This window comes from Sturnus vulgaris, chromosome 14 (genome assembly GCF_052056855.1).
Source record: "Sturnus vulgaris isolate bStuVul1 chromosome 14, bStuVul1.hap1, whole genome shotgun sequence".
Classification (NCBI taxonomy): Eukaryota; Metazoa; Chordata; class Aves; order Passeriformes; family Sturnidae; genus Sturnus; species Sturnus vulgaris.
Window position 1 is genome coordinate 1,617,060 of NC_142256.1, and position 18,105 is coordinate 1,635,164.

Here is an 18,105-nt window from a genome sequence, read left to right on the forward strand (position 1 = left end):
AGCTGGCCAAATGCACGGTGGCTTTGGGATGGAATAAAAGGGCAGAAAAACAAAACCTTGCAGTCAAGGCAGCTCAGCTTTGCACTCTCCCAGGGTGGAAAAATGGTTGGTTAAGATGAGTGGTACCCTGAGTACTGGTTTAGAAAAGCTTCCTTTTCCTCTCCCATCTGAGTGCAGTGCACATTGTTATTTATCAAAGGATGCCTATGCAAGCACAGATGCTTTTGGATACAGAGTGACCTTAGCAGGATTGTGCCAAGGCTTGTGGAGTCAGTTTTGGGCAAACAGACACAAGGGGAAAATATTCCATATCCTTGCCTTTCTCTTGGTTCAATCATGACCTCCAGGAGTTTGCAAAGATCAGACTGTGTTAAAAGAATGGCAAAATTCACCACGGGTTTATAAATCCCTTCAGGCCCTTGGAAGTTTGTGCTTACTGCCAGGCAGAAGGTGACATTTGCCAGCATGTTTTTATGACTGACTTTGAGAATGTACAGAATAAGAACTCGGTTTTGGTTTTATTCCCATGTTTAGCAAAACAGTAATTTTGCCTCTCTTTCTACTCTTAGTCACCAGAATTCCCGTAGGAGTCTAACTTGCCCCATGGGGCGAGCCTGAATAAGTCCTGCAGAACCTGAGCTTCCATCCCTTCTCCTTATTGCTGCAAACTGCTGTGAGCTTTGGGAGCCTGCATCCCAAGGGGATGGGAGCATCTTTAGCTTCTCAGGAGATCTGGAATCCAGAAATTTGCAACCAGCAACTTAAATGTTTGTCTTTGACTGAGAGAGTGTTTGTGTTAGCCCCTGCATCATGGTATTTCATCCATTATTGGGAAATAGGGTGAGGTGCTTGCTGGCTGTGTCTCCCCTGGAATTAGAAAGGCAGTAGTGGGGGGATTTGTGCTGTTCTCCTCCTGTTCTCAGCCGTACTGAGTTTTAGTCAGTGTCCTTTCCAAGCCAAAGGTGTCAGGGAATATTCCTGGACACTGAACATCAGTGTCCTCCACAGTCAGTTTGTTTCCTGCCTTTGCTCTGTGTCCATAAACAGTCCCTTGGGCATTCCCCAGTCAGAGCCCAGCAGAGGCTGGTGACCATTCCCAAAAGGCTTTGTGCATGCAGCCAGACCCTTTCCTGGGGGGTAGGAATTGAAGTGTAGACCAAGGCTGCTCCATGCCAGTTGACACTGGCCTCAGAAACCAGTGCCAGGCATTTTTAATTTGCTGGGTTAGACACAGTCATGATGCAGAAGTTTCTTTTGTGAGGGTGAGCTTTAAGGGGAAAGCCCCCCAGTCACTTTAGGAATGCCTCAAAGGTAATGACCCTCTCCTCTCCTCTCCTCTCTCCCACTCAGTCCTCCTTGGAAAGCCTGGACTTGCTCCTTGTGCAGTCAGGCCACGTTTTGGGGAAGGAATCTTTTACCCCTCCTACTTGTGGCTGGTGAGCTCCGTTCTCCCAGCACTCTGGAGATGAGGCAGAGGATGAATGGGCGGCTGAGGGCTTTCAGAGCCTGCAGCAGAGGGAGATCTGCCTGGGGAAGGAGCTGAATGGGCAGGAGCTGAATGGGCAGGAGCTGAATGAGCAGCTCCCCTGAAGGTGGCCAGCACCAGGGGAAAGAGGAGGAGGTGGAAAGGAGACCCTGGACCACAGCAGGGTTTAATGGCAGCTTGGAGCTCTATCCTGCTCCATGCCTGTGCACTTATATAATCATTCCAAATAAGACAGAAGAAGCCATTAATAAATAAACAGTGATGAGGAGGATCAGAGGGGGAATGAAATGGCTGGTGGTGTTCATGTCAGAGAACTGAAATATTTGTGGAGAACTGATGGTTTGCAGCAACCTGAGCATTCCCTTTTGAGCTGCAGCTGTGTGGGGCTGTGCTCTGCTGCTGCTGGGCTCAGTGCAGAGCAGCAGTCGAGGTTGCAGCCCCCTCCCCACGCCAACATCTGCTTTGGCCATACAAGCTTCAAGAGAGCAGAGCTTTCCTCATTGTAACAATCAGGCACCCAGAACTAGCCCTGTGTGACTTAGAGCTCCATGGATGTTTTTCTAGAGGTGGTCCCTACCTCTCTGGGGATGAGGGCACTCTCCAGAGTGAGGTATCCATGTTGCCTTGGCTTCTGCTTGATCCTCTTGATGCTGGCAGAGAAGGGGATCTCCATCAGCCTGCCTGAGCTGCTTAACATCTCATCCAGGTCCCTTTGTCCCTTTCTTCGGTTTGGTTTTTGGGGTTTTTTGGGGGTTTTTTTTTGGTGTTTGGTTTTGGGTTTGGGTTTTTTTTGTGCTTTCTCCCGAGCCCAGTCTCCCCCAGATGAGCTGTGTTTGCCTGCCAGCTGTGCAGTGCAGTAGCAGAGCAGGTGGCCTTGGCTACCTGGATGGCACAACTGCCTACAGACCCCGGGAGAAACTATTAGGGGCCAGGGCATGAATGTCTCTAATTTTTGTAGGGAAGGAGCTGTAAAGATGGAGAACGTGAGGGGCTGACCCAGAGGCCTGTGGGGTGGTCAGGGATGGCCTGAGGGAGGGAAGGGGAGCTGGAGGGTGCTGGTGGTGTGGCCAGGCTGGGTGTGGAAGGCGCTGGGCGCTCCGTGGAGCGCTCGGTGCGGGAGAGCCGCTCCCCTCCACGGGCAGCGTCTCTGTGAATCGCCGTCAAGGCAGATGAAATTTCACACCACACAAATTTCTGAATTTGAAAGGGGAGGGAGGTGGGTAGAGGAGCGGGAGAGGAGGAGGGGGAGGGAGAAGATGCAGGCTGGCCGGGCGCCAGCGCCTCATGCTAACGCCACGGGGAAGGTGGCATCCTTCCCTGGCGTTCCCTCTGCTCCCTGCTCCCTCTCACTGTGCCTGCGTCTTCTGGAGGCAGTGTGCTCTGTCTAGAGCTGTTTACAGCATCATGGTTTGTTCCCTGTCTCCTCATCCCCCTGCTCACTGAGGGAGTATCCTCTCCTCTGCTTTCCCTCTTTTAACCTCTCCTTCTCCTCTGGCTTTACCCCGTGCGTCCCCTGATCATCCTCCTCTCTCCCCTTACCCTGCTGGTCTGTCCTGTACTCTCTGCTCTCCTTTCTGCCATCTCCACTCCTGTCTTCCCTATTTGTGCTCCTGCCATCATCTCTCCTCATTTTTCCACCTCTTTCTTTCCTACCACCTTGGTTTTCTCTTAACCCTGTTGAGACAGGAGCTCCTGAGTGTCAGTCCCCTCATCCGTCCCTTTATCCTGTCCTCTCCATGCAGCCTCCCACGTACCAAGCAAACCCATCCCCTCACACAACAGCTCCGAGTGTGTCAAGGTAATACATTTATACCCATGGAAGAATGAGGCAAAGGTTGGTGCTGTGGCCTTCTGGACCAGAGGTGGCACCTGCTGTGACCCCAAAAGGTCACTGGGGTGACTGAGTTTTGCTCATGCTCCCCTTTGACTGCCAGAGGTGCACAAAGCCTCTCATCCCTCCATGAGTCCCACCTGCCCCTGGTACACAGCCACCAGAGGAGAAAGCTCTCCTTGGCCCCTCCAGGAGCAGGTGAATGTTGAGTCTTCAAGCAGGGTCTATCAAAGGGAAGTTGGTGTCCAGGATACTTCATAAGATGTGAAGTCTGAAGGATTAAACACCTCCATCCTCTCTGGGGTACATCACTTGCTTTATCCCAAACTGGGTTGGTTTATCAGGGTTTAGCAAGCCCAGAAGCAGGACCTGACCTGGTGCCCCAGCCCAGCTGCCTCTTGAACCTTGTTCCACTTCAGGTCCCCACACCTGGGTGGTTCTGCAGTGCTGGTGTCCCTGGGCTGGCCGGGCACTGCAGGTGGGACACTCTGGATGAGCAGGTGCCTACAGCCTGGCACAGCTGTGCCACCTCTGCTCAAAAACCACAGCAAAACCTGACATGGTTCCAATTTTACCTGCCCAAGCAGCTTTACATGGCAGATCACCTGGAGTTTGGGATCTGCATCCAACTGGAGTATCTCTGGAGGATGCTGAGCTGCACAGTGTGGATATACCTGCCCTTTAATTGGAAAGAAAGAAATAATCTGGTTTTTTGAGGACAAATGTCCTCTTAATCTTGTTTTTCTCCTTTCTGTCCTACCTGTCCCTTCCTTTTGAATCAACAGGGCTAAATTCTGCCCTGATGTAAATCTCTGCCGATATAAATTGGTGTGATCTTGCAAAAATCATTGGAGTGGCTGTGGATTTATGCCAGCTGCCAGTGTGAGCAGGGTTTGGTGCATGGAGTGTGGTGGCCATATCTCACTGTGTCACGCTCTGCATTTCCAACCAGCACTGCAGGTGATAAGCAAATCCTGGCGAGAGGGTCCCTCTGTGAGCAGAGCAGGAGCCTGGGTGTGCTTTCTGCAGCCAGCCCAGCCAGCCAGGCTGCGATTTTGGGATGGACGCTGTGCAAGGGTTTTTGCCCTTGGGGCTTCACAAATGGGGTGGAAAATTTTTCATTTAATACGTTTGTTGGTGTTTTTTGCGTCTCACACTTTAGGGGAAGGAGGGAAGCGCGTTTGTGGCCGCGGTTTCCCAGGGGTGCAGTACAATCCTGAGAGTGGATGCTGTGTGCGGCACCGGGGGATGACTCATCCCACTCCTCGGTCCCCGCCACCCTGGGCTCTGCACCTCCCACCTTGGCCTTTCCTGCCAAGGTTGCAGCTCCCCTTTTATTTGCCCCCACCACCCCGACGCCCAGTTACCCCAGCACAGCAGGATTAGGGTGGGACAGGCGTTGCTTTTCCAGCTGCTCTCCTAGACCTGCCAAGCTGGCAGGCTGTAAAGGCAATCCACGCCACGGCAAAGCCGTGGTGGTAATTTTTTAAGTGGTTGCTGTCCTGTTGTCCTTCTCCCCCCTCTGAGCTTTCTCCTCCACCCCAAATGCATTACAGATAAAAGGGTTAAGAGCTCGCCTGGGCCCCCTGCTCGGAGAGAGGGCAGTTGCAGTGTTGTATCTAGACCCAGTGAGGATATATATAAATTCCCTTCGTCTCTTCGGATCTATTTATAGCACGGCAGGCAGTGGCAAAGGCTCTCCTCAAGGCTTCATCTCCTACAAACAGACTTCACAGACAGCAGAGAAGATAAATTTAGCACACGAGATTTCTTAAAGAGCCAGCAGCTCTGCGGGGCTGCCAGCCTGCCCTGCCACAGCCCCTGTCCCCAAAGCCCACTGGGGCAGCCCTCTTCCACCTTCTTCTGTCCCCCCGCCTTCTCCCCCCTTCTCCCCATTTCCAATTTTATGTCCAGCTTCACCCATATTCTCCCCTTTTCTGGTCTCTTTTTCTACCATTGATATTTTTTGCTTTTTCTTTTTTCTTTTTTTTTTTTTTTCTTTCACTGGTTCGCCATCTCATCCTCCCTGCTTTCTTGTTTTTTCCTTTTTTCCCTCTCTTTTCTCTCTCTCAGGCCACAGGGCTCACAAGATAAAGCTTTCTAGTTAACAGTTCACTGGTTATGCCTACATAGTAAAAAATGTGTAGCTTGATTAATGCCTTCCAGATGGTTAATTGAAAAAATAGGGGGAGAATGCAGCAATCTCTCCCCCCTCTCCAGCACTCTGCACACATCCATGGCACGGGAAGAAGACTGCATTGGAGGGTGAGGGGAGCTATAGATTTCAGAAATAGGGGCAGCCTGTTAACTCCAGGGTGGTGTTGCCATGCTGGGGAGTTAACTCTGTCCCTGCCTCCCCTGTCCTCATCTATCCCACCCCAAAATCCCCAGAGCAGTACAATATTCCTTCCTGTACAAGGTGTAACACACACACAGACCCTGCTGGCATCCTCAGCTGAACCTCAGCACGGGCACCTCTGTGTCCTCCCCGTGCTCCAACACCCCCAAAGCAGCACCCACCCTCATCCTCTCCCCATAGTTATTTTTTTGGGGGGATGCACACCCCCCCACACACATCCCCCACGTGTCTTTGATGACCAGGCAATCATTTCTGCACCAGTGCCTCTGTTAGCGGGGCATGGAGCGGGAGGGCTCTGCCAGAGGGCTCTGGAGTTTGGGGTTTGACTTTGGGTTTTTGGGTTTGGCAGGGCCAAAGTGGGTAAGATGGAGGGGCACAGGGATGGGGGGGCTGTAATTTGGGGATTTGGGGTAACTCATGAGGGAAGGGGGGTGATAATGTGGTTATCAGAGGTCACTGCTGGGTGACGGGATCAATCCCATCACGGACATGTGCCTGCTGTCTCCCTGTTCCATGCTGGCAGCCTCTCCTCTCCTCTGCCCCCCCAAGTCGGAGCTGTGCCTGCTCCCGGGTTCTTTGTCTCTCTGCAGGGAGACACAGAGCAGGAACACAGCTCCCTGCCCACCCCGTGAACAGAGATGCTGCCTCGCTGACGTGAGTCACGGAGGGTTTGTGCCGTGCCACTGGGGGTGAGCAGCATCAGCCCCCCGCCCTGCACACCTCCCACCCTGGATCTCCCTGGTTTCCAGGGAAACAGCGGCCCCAAATGCTGCCTGACTTTCACTTCTGCCTTTCATTTCTCCTTTTTTCTCTTTCCTTTTTTCTTTTTCTTTTTTTTTTTGGTGAGAAAAAAGCAGACACAACAGATTTTTTTTTTTTTTAACATATATATGTATATTTTTTCCTATCCTCTCGTTTCAGGATCACCACCACGGCCGCCTGCATGATGGACCTGCGGAGGTACCCGCTGGACCAGCAGAACTGCACGCTGGAGATCGAGAGCTGTGCGTATGCCTCGGGCACATCCCCTGCCACCCGCTGCCACCTGGTGCCACCCACCCTGGCCACAGCTCCCTGCTCCTGGGGATGCTCCCAGGGCTGCTACAGCACCAGGCTCCCCCACCCATCGGGGAAATTCCCAGGAGAATGCAGCTCTAGCAGGCTGGGCTTTAAAATCAGTCCAGGAGTGTGGTGGAAGCCTCCCTTAGCCTTAAGGAAGCCCTGGGAATCTGTTTTTGCTCATGGCTGGCTCCTCTCCATGTGGGAGATGGCCCCCAAGCCCTCATCCCTGCCTGGATGTTCCCTGGAGTCCCATGGAAATCCTGTCCCAGCTGTGCTGGCAGAGCAGGCCCACCTCTCCCATAGAGATGCACCGTGGTGTCCCTGCAGGGCTGGGCCAGAGCAGCAGAGCTCCAGCAGAGCTGCTGCAGCCCCAGTGCTGGTTATTTGGGAATTGCTCCCACAGCACCCATGGCTGGGAGCTGCCCTGCCCATCCCACCCATCCTGGGTGCTGGGACGAGCAGGGTCATGGGATGGATGTGAGGGGACAAACGCCAGAATGTCATTTCTGCCAATCCTCAGCAGTTTGGGGACAGTTTGCAGTAGAACCAAGAAAACAGAAGGCAGGGAATTACCCACAGTTCTCCCTGTCGAGATTTTGTTCTTAATGGGTCATGTCAAGCCAATTTGTTCATCAAAGCTACATTTGCTCACAATATTCCTGAGACCCGGGCTGAGATGAGGAGATTCAATTGTTTCCTTCCTCAGAGCTTTTGTCTTTTACACACTTGCACATTCACAATCTGAAGGGCTCCATTTTCTGTGCTTCCACACGACTCTGGAACATCAGTCCTTTTTAGGGCTGAATTATAAAACCAATGTATTTCAAAATACAAAACTGACCCAAACCTCAGAGAAAAAGCCCTTTTCTGATGCAGTGGTGCTGGGTTTGGGAAGCAGCAGAAGGGAGATGGGGTCCCCTGCCCCACAGCAGCTCGGGGCTCTTACCTGTAGGAGATAAGCACTGCCTGTTGATCCCATCTCTCCATCCCAAAAATATCCCTCACCACGTATACCCCTGCCTATCTGTGTGCCAGGATCCAACAAAAACCTGATGAGGCAGGCTGCAAACAGGCTGCTAATCTGACATTTTAAGACGTCACATCAATACTTTTCGATATTTCAGATGGAAATGACTTGTCTTTGTGAAAGTTCGTTTACTTTTTAGAAGTAAAATGGAAATTTGGTTTTCTCTTTAAAGCTAGAAATCAAAGCGAAGCATTTATTTTTAGACCGAGCAACCTTTCCCTTTAGAAACACTTTTAAAAAATGGCTTCATGAAAAACATGCTCGATTTCATATTGCATAATGCCATAATAAAAAAATAAAACCACAAAAATTGGTACCCAACACCAGCAGGTCATAGAATAAATGGAATAGAGCTAGTTAACTGTGAGATCTCCTAAAATTAGTTACTGTAATTTGACATTTTCATTGCTGATCAGGAAGTAAATTTGAAGTCAGTGCTGTTAAATTTGTGGATGATGAAGATAGCAGCGTGCGGGGCTTCACTCGCTGCGCATTTGAATCCTTCCCAATGGGAATCCATCCGGAAGGGCTTTGAGCAGAGCCAAATGCAGAGCCCTGTGCCTGTGTGCAGGACTGCAGGGCCATCCCCAGGGGCCACACGGGAGGTGAGGAAGGGATGGCAGCCCCGGGAGCCACGGCTGGAGGTTCTGTGGCTCTGACACAAAGGGCTGGAGCAAGCCCTGTTATAGAAACCAGGGGAGCTCAGGACTGTTGATGCCATCAGGACTGATTGGCCTCTGAACATGTCACTGAGATGGGGAAACTGCTCTGCCTACGTTGGAGTTCCAAAATTTAGGGAGGAAGCTAAGAAATGGGAAGAGGTTGAGGAAAAAAGTGGTTCAAGGGCTGGAGCAGATGTTGTGCAGTGAGAAACCTCAATAGCTCGGTCTGGCTTGTTTACTGCAAAGGAGGTGGGGAGGTGAATTGTTTACAGGCTGAGTTCACCTCTGCAGAGGGGGAATGGTGGGGGGAAAGGGCTCGGGAACCTCCTGGAGAAATTTGGAACTACCACAGGAGGCTGAGAGTCTGAGCCAGATGAATTGAGATGTGAAATCACACACAACGTTTCTGAGCTGGGAGGGTGCTGGAGCTGCTGGAATCAGCAGGAGTGAGGAGACTTGGATGTTTCCTGCTGGTTACAGCCCCGGAGCTGAGTGATGCAAACACCAGGTCCTGTGCACAGAGCTGGCGTGTGAGGATAATCCCAGGCTCCTGAAACCCTTGTGGGCTCCAAGGTGTGATGGTTTCCCACTGTGGGAGCAGGAACATGCCAGCTGGGGGAGGAGGTGGAGCCCTGGCTTAGCTGATTTCCATCAGCAGCAGATGTGGCGTGGCAGTTGGAAGGTTGGGTTTATATTTTAGCACCCATGAGTAAGTGCAGTAATGACTGAGAGCACAGGGTGTGGGCTTGGAGAGAGACTGCAAAGTCATCAAATAATTCCATTTGGGAAGACACCTCGAGGTGTCTCTGGTCCAGCCTGTAGCTCAAAGCAGGGTCTGCTGTGAGATCACACCACACTGCTGAGCCCTTTGTCCACTCAGCAGCTTCGGGATGACACTGTCCTCAAAGGTTCAGCTCTGAGCTGGGGTAACCCTCAGCCCCCCGAGAAGGATTTCTGCTCGGTGGTGCATTCAACAGCTCCTCATTGCCCTGATCCAGTGATCCCCTGGTGCTGGGAGTGGTGGCACTCTGCTGAGTGGCCGTGAGCCTGCCATGGCCACCACCCTGTGCTGCCAGGGTGGGAGGCTAAGCCAGGCTGCTGTGCTGCACTGCAGGTGCTGAACACGAGCTGCTGTGGCCACAGGTGAGGCTCAGGCTCCAAATGCACCCCTGCCCTGAGCTGTAACAAAGCCTGGCTTATCTCACTGCTCCCATGAAGCTTTACTTGGGATCTGAGGCCACACTTGTGCAGCAACAGCCAAAGGGCTTCAAAAGGCACAAGCACTGTTGATTTTCAGGTTGTGATTAATCCTTGCCACAAGGACAGGGCAGGGCTGTGAACATCTGGTGGCTGAGGGGTTTCATGGTTCCATCCCCTGGGCCTCATTCCCCACGAGTCCAGAGCACTTGGGGGTCACATTTCCAGCCCATGCAGCCTTGTCTGCCATGGATATTTTGGGGTTAAAGCAAGAAGCTTGGCTGAGTTAACAAACCCATGGCCCTGAAATGTAAGGGATGAATATCTGCGTCTCACTCCACTTCCTCTCTTCTCCCATTTCTGCTCTTCTCAGCCAGCACTTGGTAAAAGCAGCCCCCAGCCTCAGAGACTCTGTTCACCTCTTGGATTTGAATTTTGACTGAGAGTACTTAGAAAAGAGAGGTGCTCTGATCTTCAAACTTCTTTTCAAACTGCTGCTGTAGATCTTCTTCTCTCTGGGAATTTTTGATACTGAGCTGCCCTGTTTACCCAGTCCCACCAGTCTGTACTGTGTGGTCTCCCCCTCCTGGTAAAAGGAGGCAGTTTTTAAAAAGCAAAACGCTGTGTTTGGTGCATTTGACAGAGGCTTCTGGTGCACAAGTCCCTGTCATATCAGCCATGGAATTAACGTGGTGCAAGTCAAGGCTGGATGGGCCACGCCTCACCTTTTGTTTCTGAATTCTAGCCAGAAGTGGGAGTTCTGGCCAATTTTTCCTCTTCACCTGGGGACTGTATTACCAAGCTCAGCTGAAGAAGGGAAGTAAATCATCAGGGAGAGGCTAGGCTTGGTGGGCTTTCTTTTGGACCCTTTTCCAGATCACCTTAGTGCAAATGGAGGTGTCATCTGGTGCAGCCTGTCAGCTTAGCTCTGCCTGTGTGCTCCTTCCTCCCTGCAGATGGTTACACGGTGGATGACATTGTCTTCTTCTGGCAAGGGAATGACTCTGCTGTCACAGGGATGGAGGTGCTGGAGCTGCCCCAGTTCACCATCATCGAGCAGAGGCTGGTCAGCAGGGAAGTGGTGTTCACCACTGGTGAGTCTCTGGTGAAGGGATGCATGCACTGGGCAAACTGGTCTGAATCCTCTGATCCAGGTGCTGGGCTACTAACTTAGGATCCAAGCTTCACCTTGGGGTTCCTCTAAAAAATAAAGTTGTCTTCTGCACCCACCAGCTTTCCCTTTTTTTTTTTTTTTTTTTGTGTCTGCTTCTCTTCAAAGACTTTCAGGATCATTTTCTTTGCCGCAATTGTTCCTGTTTCTTAGTCAAAATAATGACTGAGCTCAGAACTTCTTCAGAAGGTTCTCAGCCTTCATCTGATTTTTATGTGGTTTACATCTGGGTGTCAAAGCTAATGTGGGTGCAATAGTAAGGAGAAAATATATCCACTGAGAAGCAAGTGTGCTATGAAATGATGCAAACCCATCTGTACATGGCAATAAAAAGGTTTGGAGAGAATACCTGGGACGATTCAGATGCTGCTGGCTGGAAGGTTGGAGGGGGTTGGATTTTGGTTGCTGGTCTGAGGTGGAGTTCACTGCCAAAACAGCACAGCACATACCTGTCAAAAAAAAAAAAAAACAAAAAACTAGTGAAATATTGTGCTCAAGCCATACAAGTGGCACGTGGTGGTGAGAGAACAATACCTCCTTTATCCCTGGCTACATCCTTGATGGTTTAAAACTGCTGTTTTCTTGTTACTTGAGCTGCCAGCCAGGATCACACCCATGTTTCAGGCTCCTGTGTTGCCTGAGGGACAGAGGTGGGGAGGAGGAATGACTTGGACTTTGTCTCACAGCAATGAAAGAGGCACAGCTTTGTCCCTGTCAAAATTAGCCTGCTCCAGTGGAAGGACTGTAAAAAGTATTTATTGTCCTCACTATCCTCATTAGGTTTGCTAAAAAATTAGGAGGAAGTTGCAACAACTTGAAAATAATAAAAAAGAGACCTTCAGATTAACTAACAGTACTCTATTTGCATATGAATTTGCCCAGTCCGACCATAACCCATTTTTAGAACAGCATGGGAAAAATATGATTCAGATCTTCATTGCTGTTTGGAGGCAGAGCTGGCACATGAAACATTGGAAAATTATCTTGTGGCACCCAAATATAGGGTTAAAGTCTCCTGTGGAAGCCTCCATCAGATTGGCTGGCACCATAAGAGCAATTCCAGCTCTGAACAGCCATTCTCCCATGATGGCTGATATAATAATATGACTTATGCAGAGTTTCCTTTCTTCTTAATACTTTGGGACAGCTGAGCAGATTCTGAAGAGATCCCTTGCATAAACTGACCAGTCTGCAAAACCAGCTGCAGAAAACAGGGGATTTCTCATTATTCCTGCCTCTTGGGAACTTTTTCCAAACAAAATTTCAATTCCTAACCTAAGCTCTTAGCACAAATACAGCCTTGCCCTCCCCTCAAACCACATCCTCCTCTAATGTCCCCTTGGCAGGTTCGTATCTGCGCTTATCCCTGAGTTTCCGGATTAAGAGGAACATCGGTTACTTCATCCTGCAGACCTACATGCCATCCATCCTCATCACCATCCTGTCCTGGGTCTCCTTCTGGATCAATTATGATGCTTCTGCTGCACGAGTGGCACTGGGTATGCACCTTTTCATTATATTTTGGAGGTGTTTTTTTAAGGGACATCAGCTGTAAGAAAGAAAATCCCTTTTATTTATCAGGTAGCAATTAAGCAAGCTCATCAAAGCTGTCATCCCAAATGGACACAGTTTTTTTTCTGAGAAAATCTTTCCATTTTCAATCAGAAGAGTTACTATTTGTTTGTGTTTGGCTGGGGTTTTTTTGTTGTTGTTTTGGCAGTTTTTGTTTGGTTTTGGGGGGGTTTTTTGTGTTTTTTGGGGGGTTTTGGGGGAGTTTTCTGGTTTTGGTGGGTTTTCTTTGGGGGGGGTTGTTTGTTTGTTTTAGGGGGGTTTGGGGTTTGTTTTGAGGTTTTTGTTTCTGCTTTTTTGTTTGTTTGTTTGATTGTGTTTTTGTTTTGTTTTAGTTTGGTTTGGTTTGGTTTGGTTTGGTTTTTTTTAATTAGTACTTCCCAAAATGGAATCTGTTTTATTTGAATTAGTAAAAGTCCTACCAAAAATTCTCTGTGTGTGAGTTTAAACTCTCTGAACAGAAATGCAGATGGTCACTGATTCTCGAGTATGTGGGACCCTGATATGCCATGAGTTCCTTTGCTCTGGTTTGCACTGGTTTTCTTCAGAACACAAATCTGGGAACCTCTTTGTCAGCAGGTGTGCCAGGAGTGGTCAGCTGGGTGATTAATGATGAGGCTGGACAGCCAAAAAGGTGTATGGGAGTGGTTAAAAGATGAAAGAAATAAAGGAAGGGGCATTACACATTTTTCTGATGGCTCAGGCCCATACAGACACTCTCTGCAGATGGAGACCTCCATGGCCAAGGAAAATGTGGGACAGCAGTTAAAGTCCAAGCTCTTCTTTGGCACATGCTCCCCTAAATAGGAATGTTTTCCTATAAGAGGGGAAAAAAATGAGGTCTTTTAAGCAACAGAAGGGAAGTGGGGGTGGATGGCAGATGAGGGTTTTGAAGGAGGAACAGGAGAAAGGGGGGATGGCTGGCATTTGAGAATGAGGGAAAGTTCAGAGGCAATGGAGAGGTAAGGAGGGAGTAGGGTTGGATCTGGGAGTGGGACAGGGCTCAGAGAGGCAGTGCAGCTCAGGTAGAGGCTGGGTCTTACAGCAAAGCTTGAGTAGCTCCAGGAGAAAGGGTTTGAGAAGGCTCAGAGGAGGGGTGAGTGGTGCAAAGGTTTAAAGGAGATGATTTGGCTTTGCCTGCTTGGAGAGGCTGGAGCAGAGAGGGAAGAAGAAGAATTTAGTAAATTAAAAGGGCAAGTTGTATTGACAGGAGTGTAATCAGAGAGAGAAGAAAAAGAGACCATGGCAGACATTGTGGAAGCACAAGCAAAAGGGTGGAGGTGAGATGCACAGCTGTTGAATTTCTGCTGACATCTGGACTCAAGGGAGAAGACAGAAGAAAAACACTGTAGATCAGAACTGCAACAGCTCTCCCTAAACTATTCCTGACAGTTCTTGACCTAACCTATCCATAAAAAGCTCCAAAAAAAGAAACTCCACAGCCTCCTCTGGTCACTTTATCTCCAGATTTACCTGCTTACACAGTCAAAGAGCTCCTCTTTGCCTCTGCCCTAAATCTCCATTGCAATTTGTCCACTTCTTAATGGAGACATGGAGAACATTCTATTTTCCCTTTCTTTGCCTTAGATTTCTGTATATTTAGACTACTGCCTAAATATAGGCCATATTGTGTGTATATAAATATATCTCCCTTCTGTTTACCCAACTGAAGGCTAATAGTTCTTCCAGTTTTTTATCAAGAATGACAGCAAAGACAGAGCGAGGGTGAAGGGGAAACAGGACAAGCAGAGGTCCAGGGTGCACAGAGAGCCATCACTGTAGAGGTGGGGCTGAAACCACAGGAGCAAATTAAGGTCATGGAGATTATTAGAGCTGCCAACACAGAGATGAGGAGGAAAAAAGGAGAAAAGAAGATCAGCAAGGTAGAAGGAACAGCTAGAGAAGAAGGAGAAAACTAGGTTGAAGAGGAAGAGTTACCACCCCCAAAAGAAGTATGAAGGTTTGTTGCCATCTTTTTACAGCTGGCAGAAGAGTGTCAAAGAGGCAGGTCTGAGGCCACTCTGACAATACAGAGAAGGGAAGAGTCTGAGAAGAAGCTGAAGAAGAGGACTGGAGCTGTGAGAGTAATCATAGTGAATCAGGCTTTTGGAACTGAGTAGATGGGGACAAAAGCGTTCACAAAATGCTTATTTAAGATGCAAGAAATGTGAGGAGGACTAAAAAGGAGAGTGTGAGAACCATGGGAGGAATGTGTACAAGTGATAATTGATGTAATGAATGGTAGAGCTAGTGAGAGGAAGGTGGGAACTGATGGGGTCAAGGACAGAAGCCTACGAGGCAGGCAAAAAAAGGAGAGTGCCATGAAGAGGAAATCTCTTCACTCTTTCTCCAATTGATGGCCAATAGGAAAGACACAGCAGCTTATAAACTCATGCCAGAGATGCTGAGGCATTCCATAGCACACAGTGAAACCTGATGAGTTCATGAAGGAGAAAAAGGGGAGGAGAAGAGGGTAAAAAAGAGCAAAACGGAATGCTTCCTACCACACTGAGAGAAAGAGGGAAGATGGGGGGGGCTTAAAGAAACAGGATCCAGAGGATGCTGATCCCCATCCTGCTGGTGATACTCAGCTTTGACGCTTTGTCCAGCTGTTTGCCGCTGCTTCATTCTCTGCAGCAATTTGTAGCGAGCATGTGGGCTTAGAATAATGACAGCTTCCTTCCCAGTAGCACTGCTCCCACCTCTCCTGAGGCTGTCCAGCTGGAAGGAGGGATGTGGGAGCTGAGAAAGGCATTTCAGGAAACCATCCCACGTCAATAACAAAGCACCTGCCCTCTCCTGACAGGGGTCACCACGGTGCTCACCATGACAACCATCAACACCCACCTGCGGGAGACTCTCCCCAAGATCCCCTACGTCAAGGCTATTGATGTTTATCTCATGGGCTGCTTCGTCTTCGTGTTCCTGGCACTCCTGGAGTATGCTTTTGTCAACTACATCTTCTTTGGGCGAGGGCCCCGGCAGCAGAAGAAGCAGAGCGAGCGCATCAGCAAGGCCAACAACGAGCGCCACCGCTACGAGGAGAAGAGGGTGAGAGAGCAGGTTTGTCCTCTCCTTTCGTTGTGGCACGAGAATTCAGGCTCTCCACTGGGCGAGCTGCAGAGCTCCTCATGAGAGATGAACCCCAGTTTCCCTTGTCTGGGGATTACTGGGAATTTTTCCTCCGTGATCATCCTCATCCAGTCTCATCAGAGCCCTCCCCTTGCGTGGGGCAGGTGTAGCTAAAAGTCCCTCTGTGGATTTTGGTCTTCCTGTGTTGGCAGAATCACACTTCCCTCACTAAAAATCTGCTGCAAGCACAGGTGGCTGCTCCTTCCCCAACAGCAGAGGATAACCCTCAAATGCAGCATGTCCAGACCCCATCATGGGTATTGTCACCAAACTCTGGAGAAGAAAGGAAACTCTCCAACACCATATTTTAAGTATTAATGAGTTAGGCATTACTTTATTTTGGCCAGGATGTTCAGTGGAAATCATTCCAACCACATGTGATTCTTTACCAGAATTTTTACACATTTATATGTTTGAAAAACCCCAAAGAAATTCTCATTCTTTGGTTGTGGAATTCTTGTAATAGAATTGTACAATTCTAATTATTTGATCTCCTATTGGTTATTGATTCCTTCACCTTCAGTGCTATTTTTGGTCCTCGTTCTTTGGCTCTCTTATCAATCTTTTCCCAGACTGGGAACCTGCCAGGGGTTTAATATCTGTTAATGTCTCTCTATCTCCTGTGCATCTTCTGGCTACTTCCAGCCTGTAGATATTAATCTCTCAGAGTCTAGGAATCTTCTTTTTGTTGATTGAAGCCTCACCCCGTGGGACTCAAACCCTCGGTGAACAGAATCTTTTGAAGAGAAACCTCAATTTCCCTCCTCTTTGGCAAAGGCCAACCAACCCGTGACTGAAGTTACTTTAAAAATTTATAAGTTCTTTAATTCCCAGCAGCATTTTCACCCAGAAATCTGTCCAGAACCGCCCCTAAAGGTGCGCACAGGACACCCCAGTACCTCTGTGTCTGTGTTCCCCGCTCCAGGTCGACCCTTACGGCAACATCCTCCTCAGCACGCTGGAGATGAGCAACGAGCTGCTGACCACGGACATGATGAGCAGCGTGGGCGACTCTCGAAACTCTGTCATGTCCTTCGAAGGCTCGGCAATCCAGTTCCGCAAGCCGCTGGCCTCTCGGGATGGCTTTGGCCACCACCCCACCCTGGACCGCCACGTGCCGCTGAGCCACCACGCCGCCGCCCGCAACCGCGCCAACTGCCGCCTGCGCCGGCGCTCCTCCAAGCTGAAGCTCAAAATCCCTGACCTGACAGACGTCAGCACCATTGACAAGTGGTCACGGATCATTTTTCCGATCACTTTTGGATTCTTCAACCTTGTTTACTGGTTGTACTATGTGAATTGATGCCTGCGGCCTCCCAGAGAGATAATAGGGACAGACGCTCAGACAATGACAACACGGGAGTGTTGTGGTCTTTTGGGTTTGGGTTTTACTCTTTACTATCATTGTCATTTATTCCTATGGTTCATTAGATTTATTCTAAGCTTACTCTTCTCTTTTCAGCACATGTAGAACCACGGAGTGTGGGGTGGGGTGAAGGGAGAGAAAGGTACGGGAGGGGGTTTGGTTTCAGGGAGGGATGTGTTTGTCTTGATTTTGGTTTCCTGCTGAAGGACTTAAACCATTGTAAAAAGAAAAAAAAAAAAACAACAAAAACAACAAAAATCAAAAAAAAAAGAAAGAAAAAAAAGAAAAAAAGATAGAAAAAAGAAAAAACACACAAAAAAACCCCAAAACCAAGAAAAGTTTAAAAAAAAAAAAAAAAAGAGGGGGGAGCTTTAAAGAAATTGAGTCAAAAACTGGTGGGGGTGATAGGTTATCTTTGGCTGTGCTCACTAATGCTCTATCCTCACTTCCATTTCACTACTGAATTTCATCTTTCACTTTTCAGTCTTATTATATATATTTTTAATCTTTCTTCTGTCACTGCTCTTAACCCCTTCATGTTTACTCTTTCATGGATTCATGAGATGATGGGGTTTCATTCTCTCGCTATGAGATTTTTCTTTTCTTTTTCTCTCTCTCCCTCTCTCTTGCTTACAAGCCTAAAAGAATCTTTTAAACCAACAAATAAAAAGAATATTTATTTTGGAAGAGCTGGGAAGGGGGGGGAGGACGAGGCAATTATTTGGGAGGGAAGGGGCAAGGTGGGGTTTATGGGAGGGGGGGAGGAGGGAACTTATCAAAACCAAGGCACATTTGCAAGATGCCTTTTTCCACCTTCAGGAGTTTGCAAGCTGTTTTTCCTGTGTGAATGTGTGTGTGTGGAGCATCTGTGTGTGTGTGGGCACGTGTGTCCATGGGTGTGTGTGTGTGTGTGTGTGCAAGCATGTTTTCTGGGGAGGGGGGCTGGGGAGGGGGGTTTTGTAATATCTTTTGTAGGAAGAGAACACAGATGACATTTAAGTGACTGGCAGTGTGTTTTTGGGGTGGGGAGTAGCAGGGGTTTGTTTGCTCATTGCAGCTTCACCAGGTTGGAGGTCGGGGTCCCAGCTCCAGAGGCAGAGCTGGGGAGGCAGAATGTGCAAATTGGCATTTGCTGAGGGAAGAGAGGGATTTGGGGATCAGCAACAGGGCAGTGCTGCTGTTCACTGCTGGCATCTGATCCCGAGGAGACTAAGCTGATTCAGCCCTCAAAGGAGGGGTTGTT

At 49.1% G+C, this 18,105-nt stretch overlaps 1 protein-coding gene across 2 annotated transcripts in view; it reads left to right on the forward strand.

The window, feature by feature from the left end:
• The window catches only part of LOC106853687 (gamma-aminobutyric acid type A receptor subunit theta), a 74,268-nt gene extending 56,719 nt beyond the window's left edge, over positions 1 to 17,549 (forward strand). Inside the window, exons 5-9 of one of the 2 annotated variants that reach the window (XM_014877086.2) lie at positions 6,598 to 6,680; positions 10,581 to 10,718; positions 12,142 to 12,294; positions 15,171 to 15,427; positions 16,422 to 17,549. In XM_014877086.2, coding sequence (XP_014732572.1) covers positions 6,598 to 6,680; positions 10,581 to 10,718; positions 12,142 to 12,294; positions 15,171 to 15,427; positions 16,422 to 16,799 — 1,009 coding nt within the window. In that variant the 3' untranslated portion in view covers positions 16,800 to 17,549. The remainder of the gene's footprint in view (positions 1 to 6,597; positions 6,681 to 10,580; positions 10,719 to 12,141; positions 12,295 to 15,170; positions 15,428 to 16,421) is intronic. The other variant, XM_014877087.2, reaches the window with a different exon arrangement.
• Positions 17,550 to 18,105: the final 556 nt, after the last annotated feature.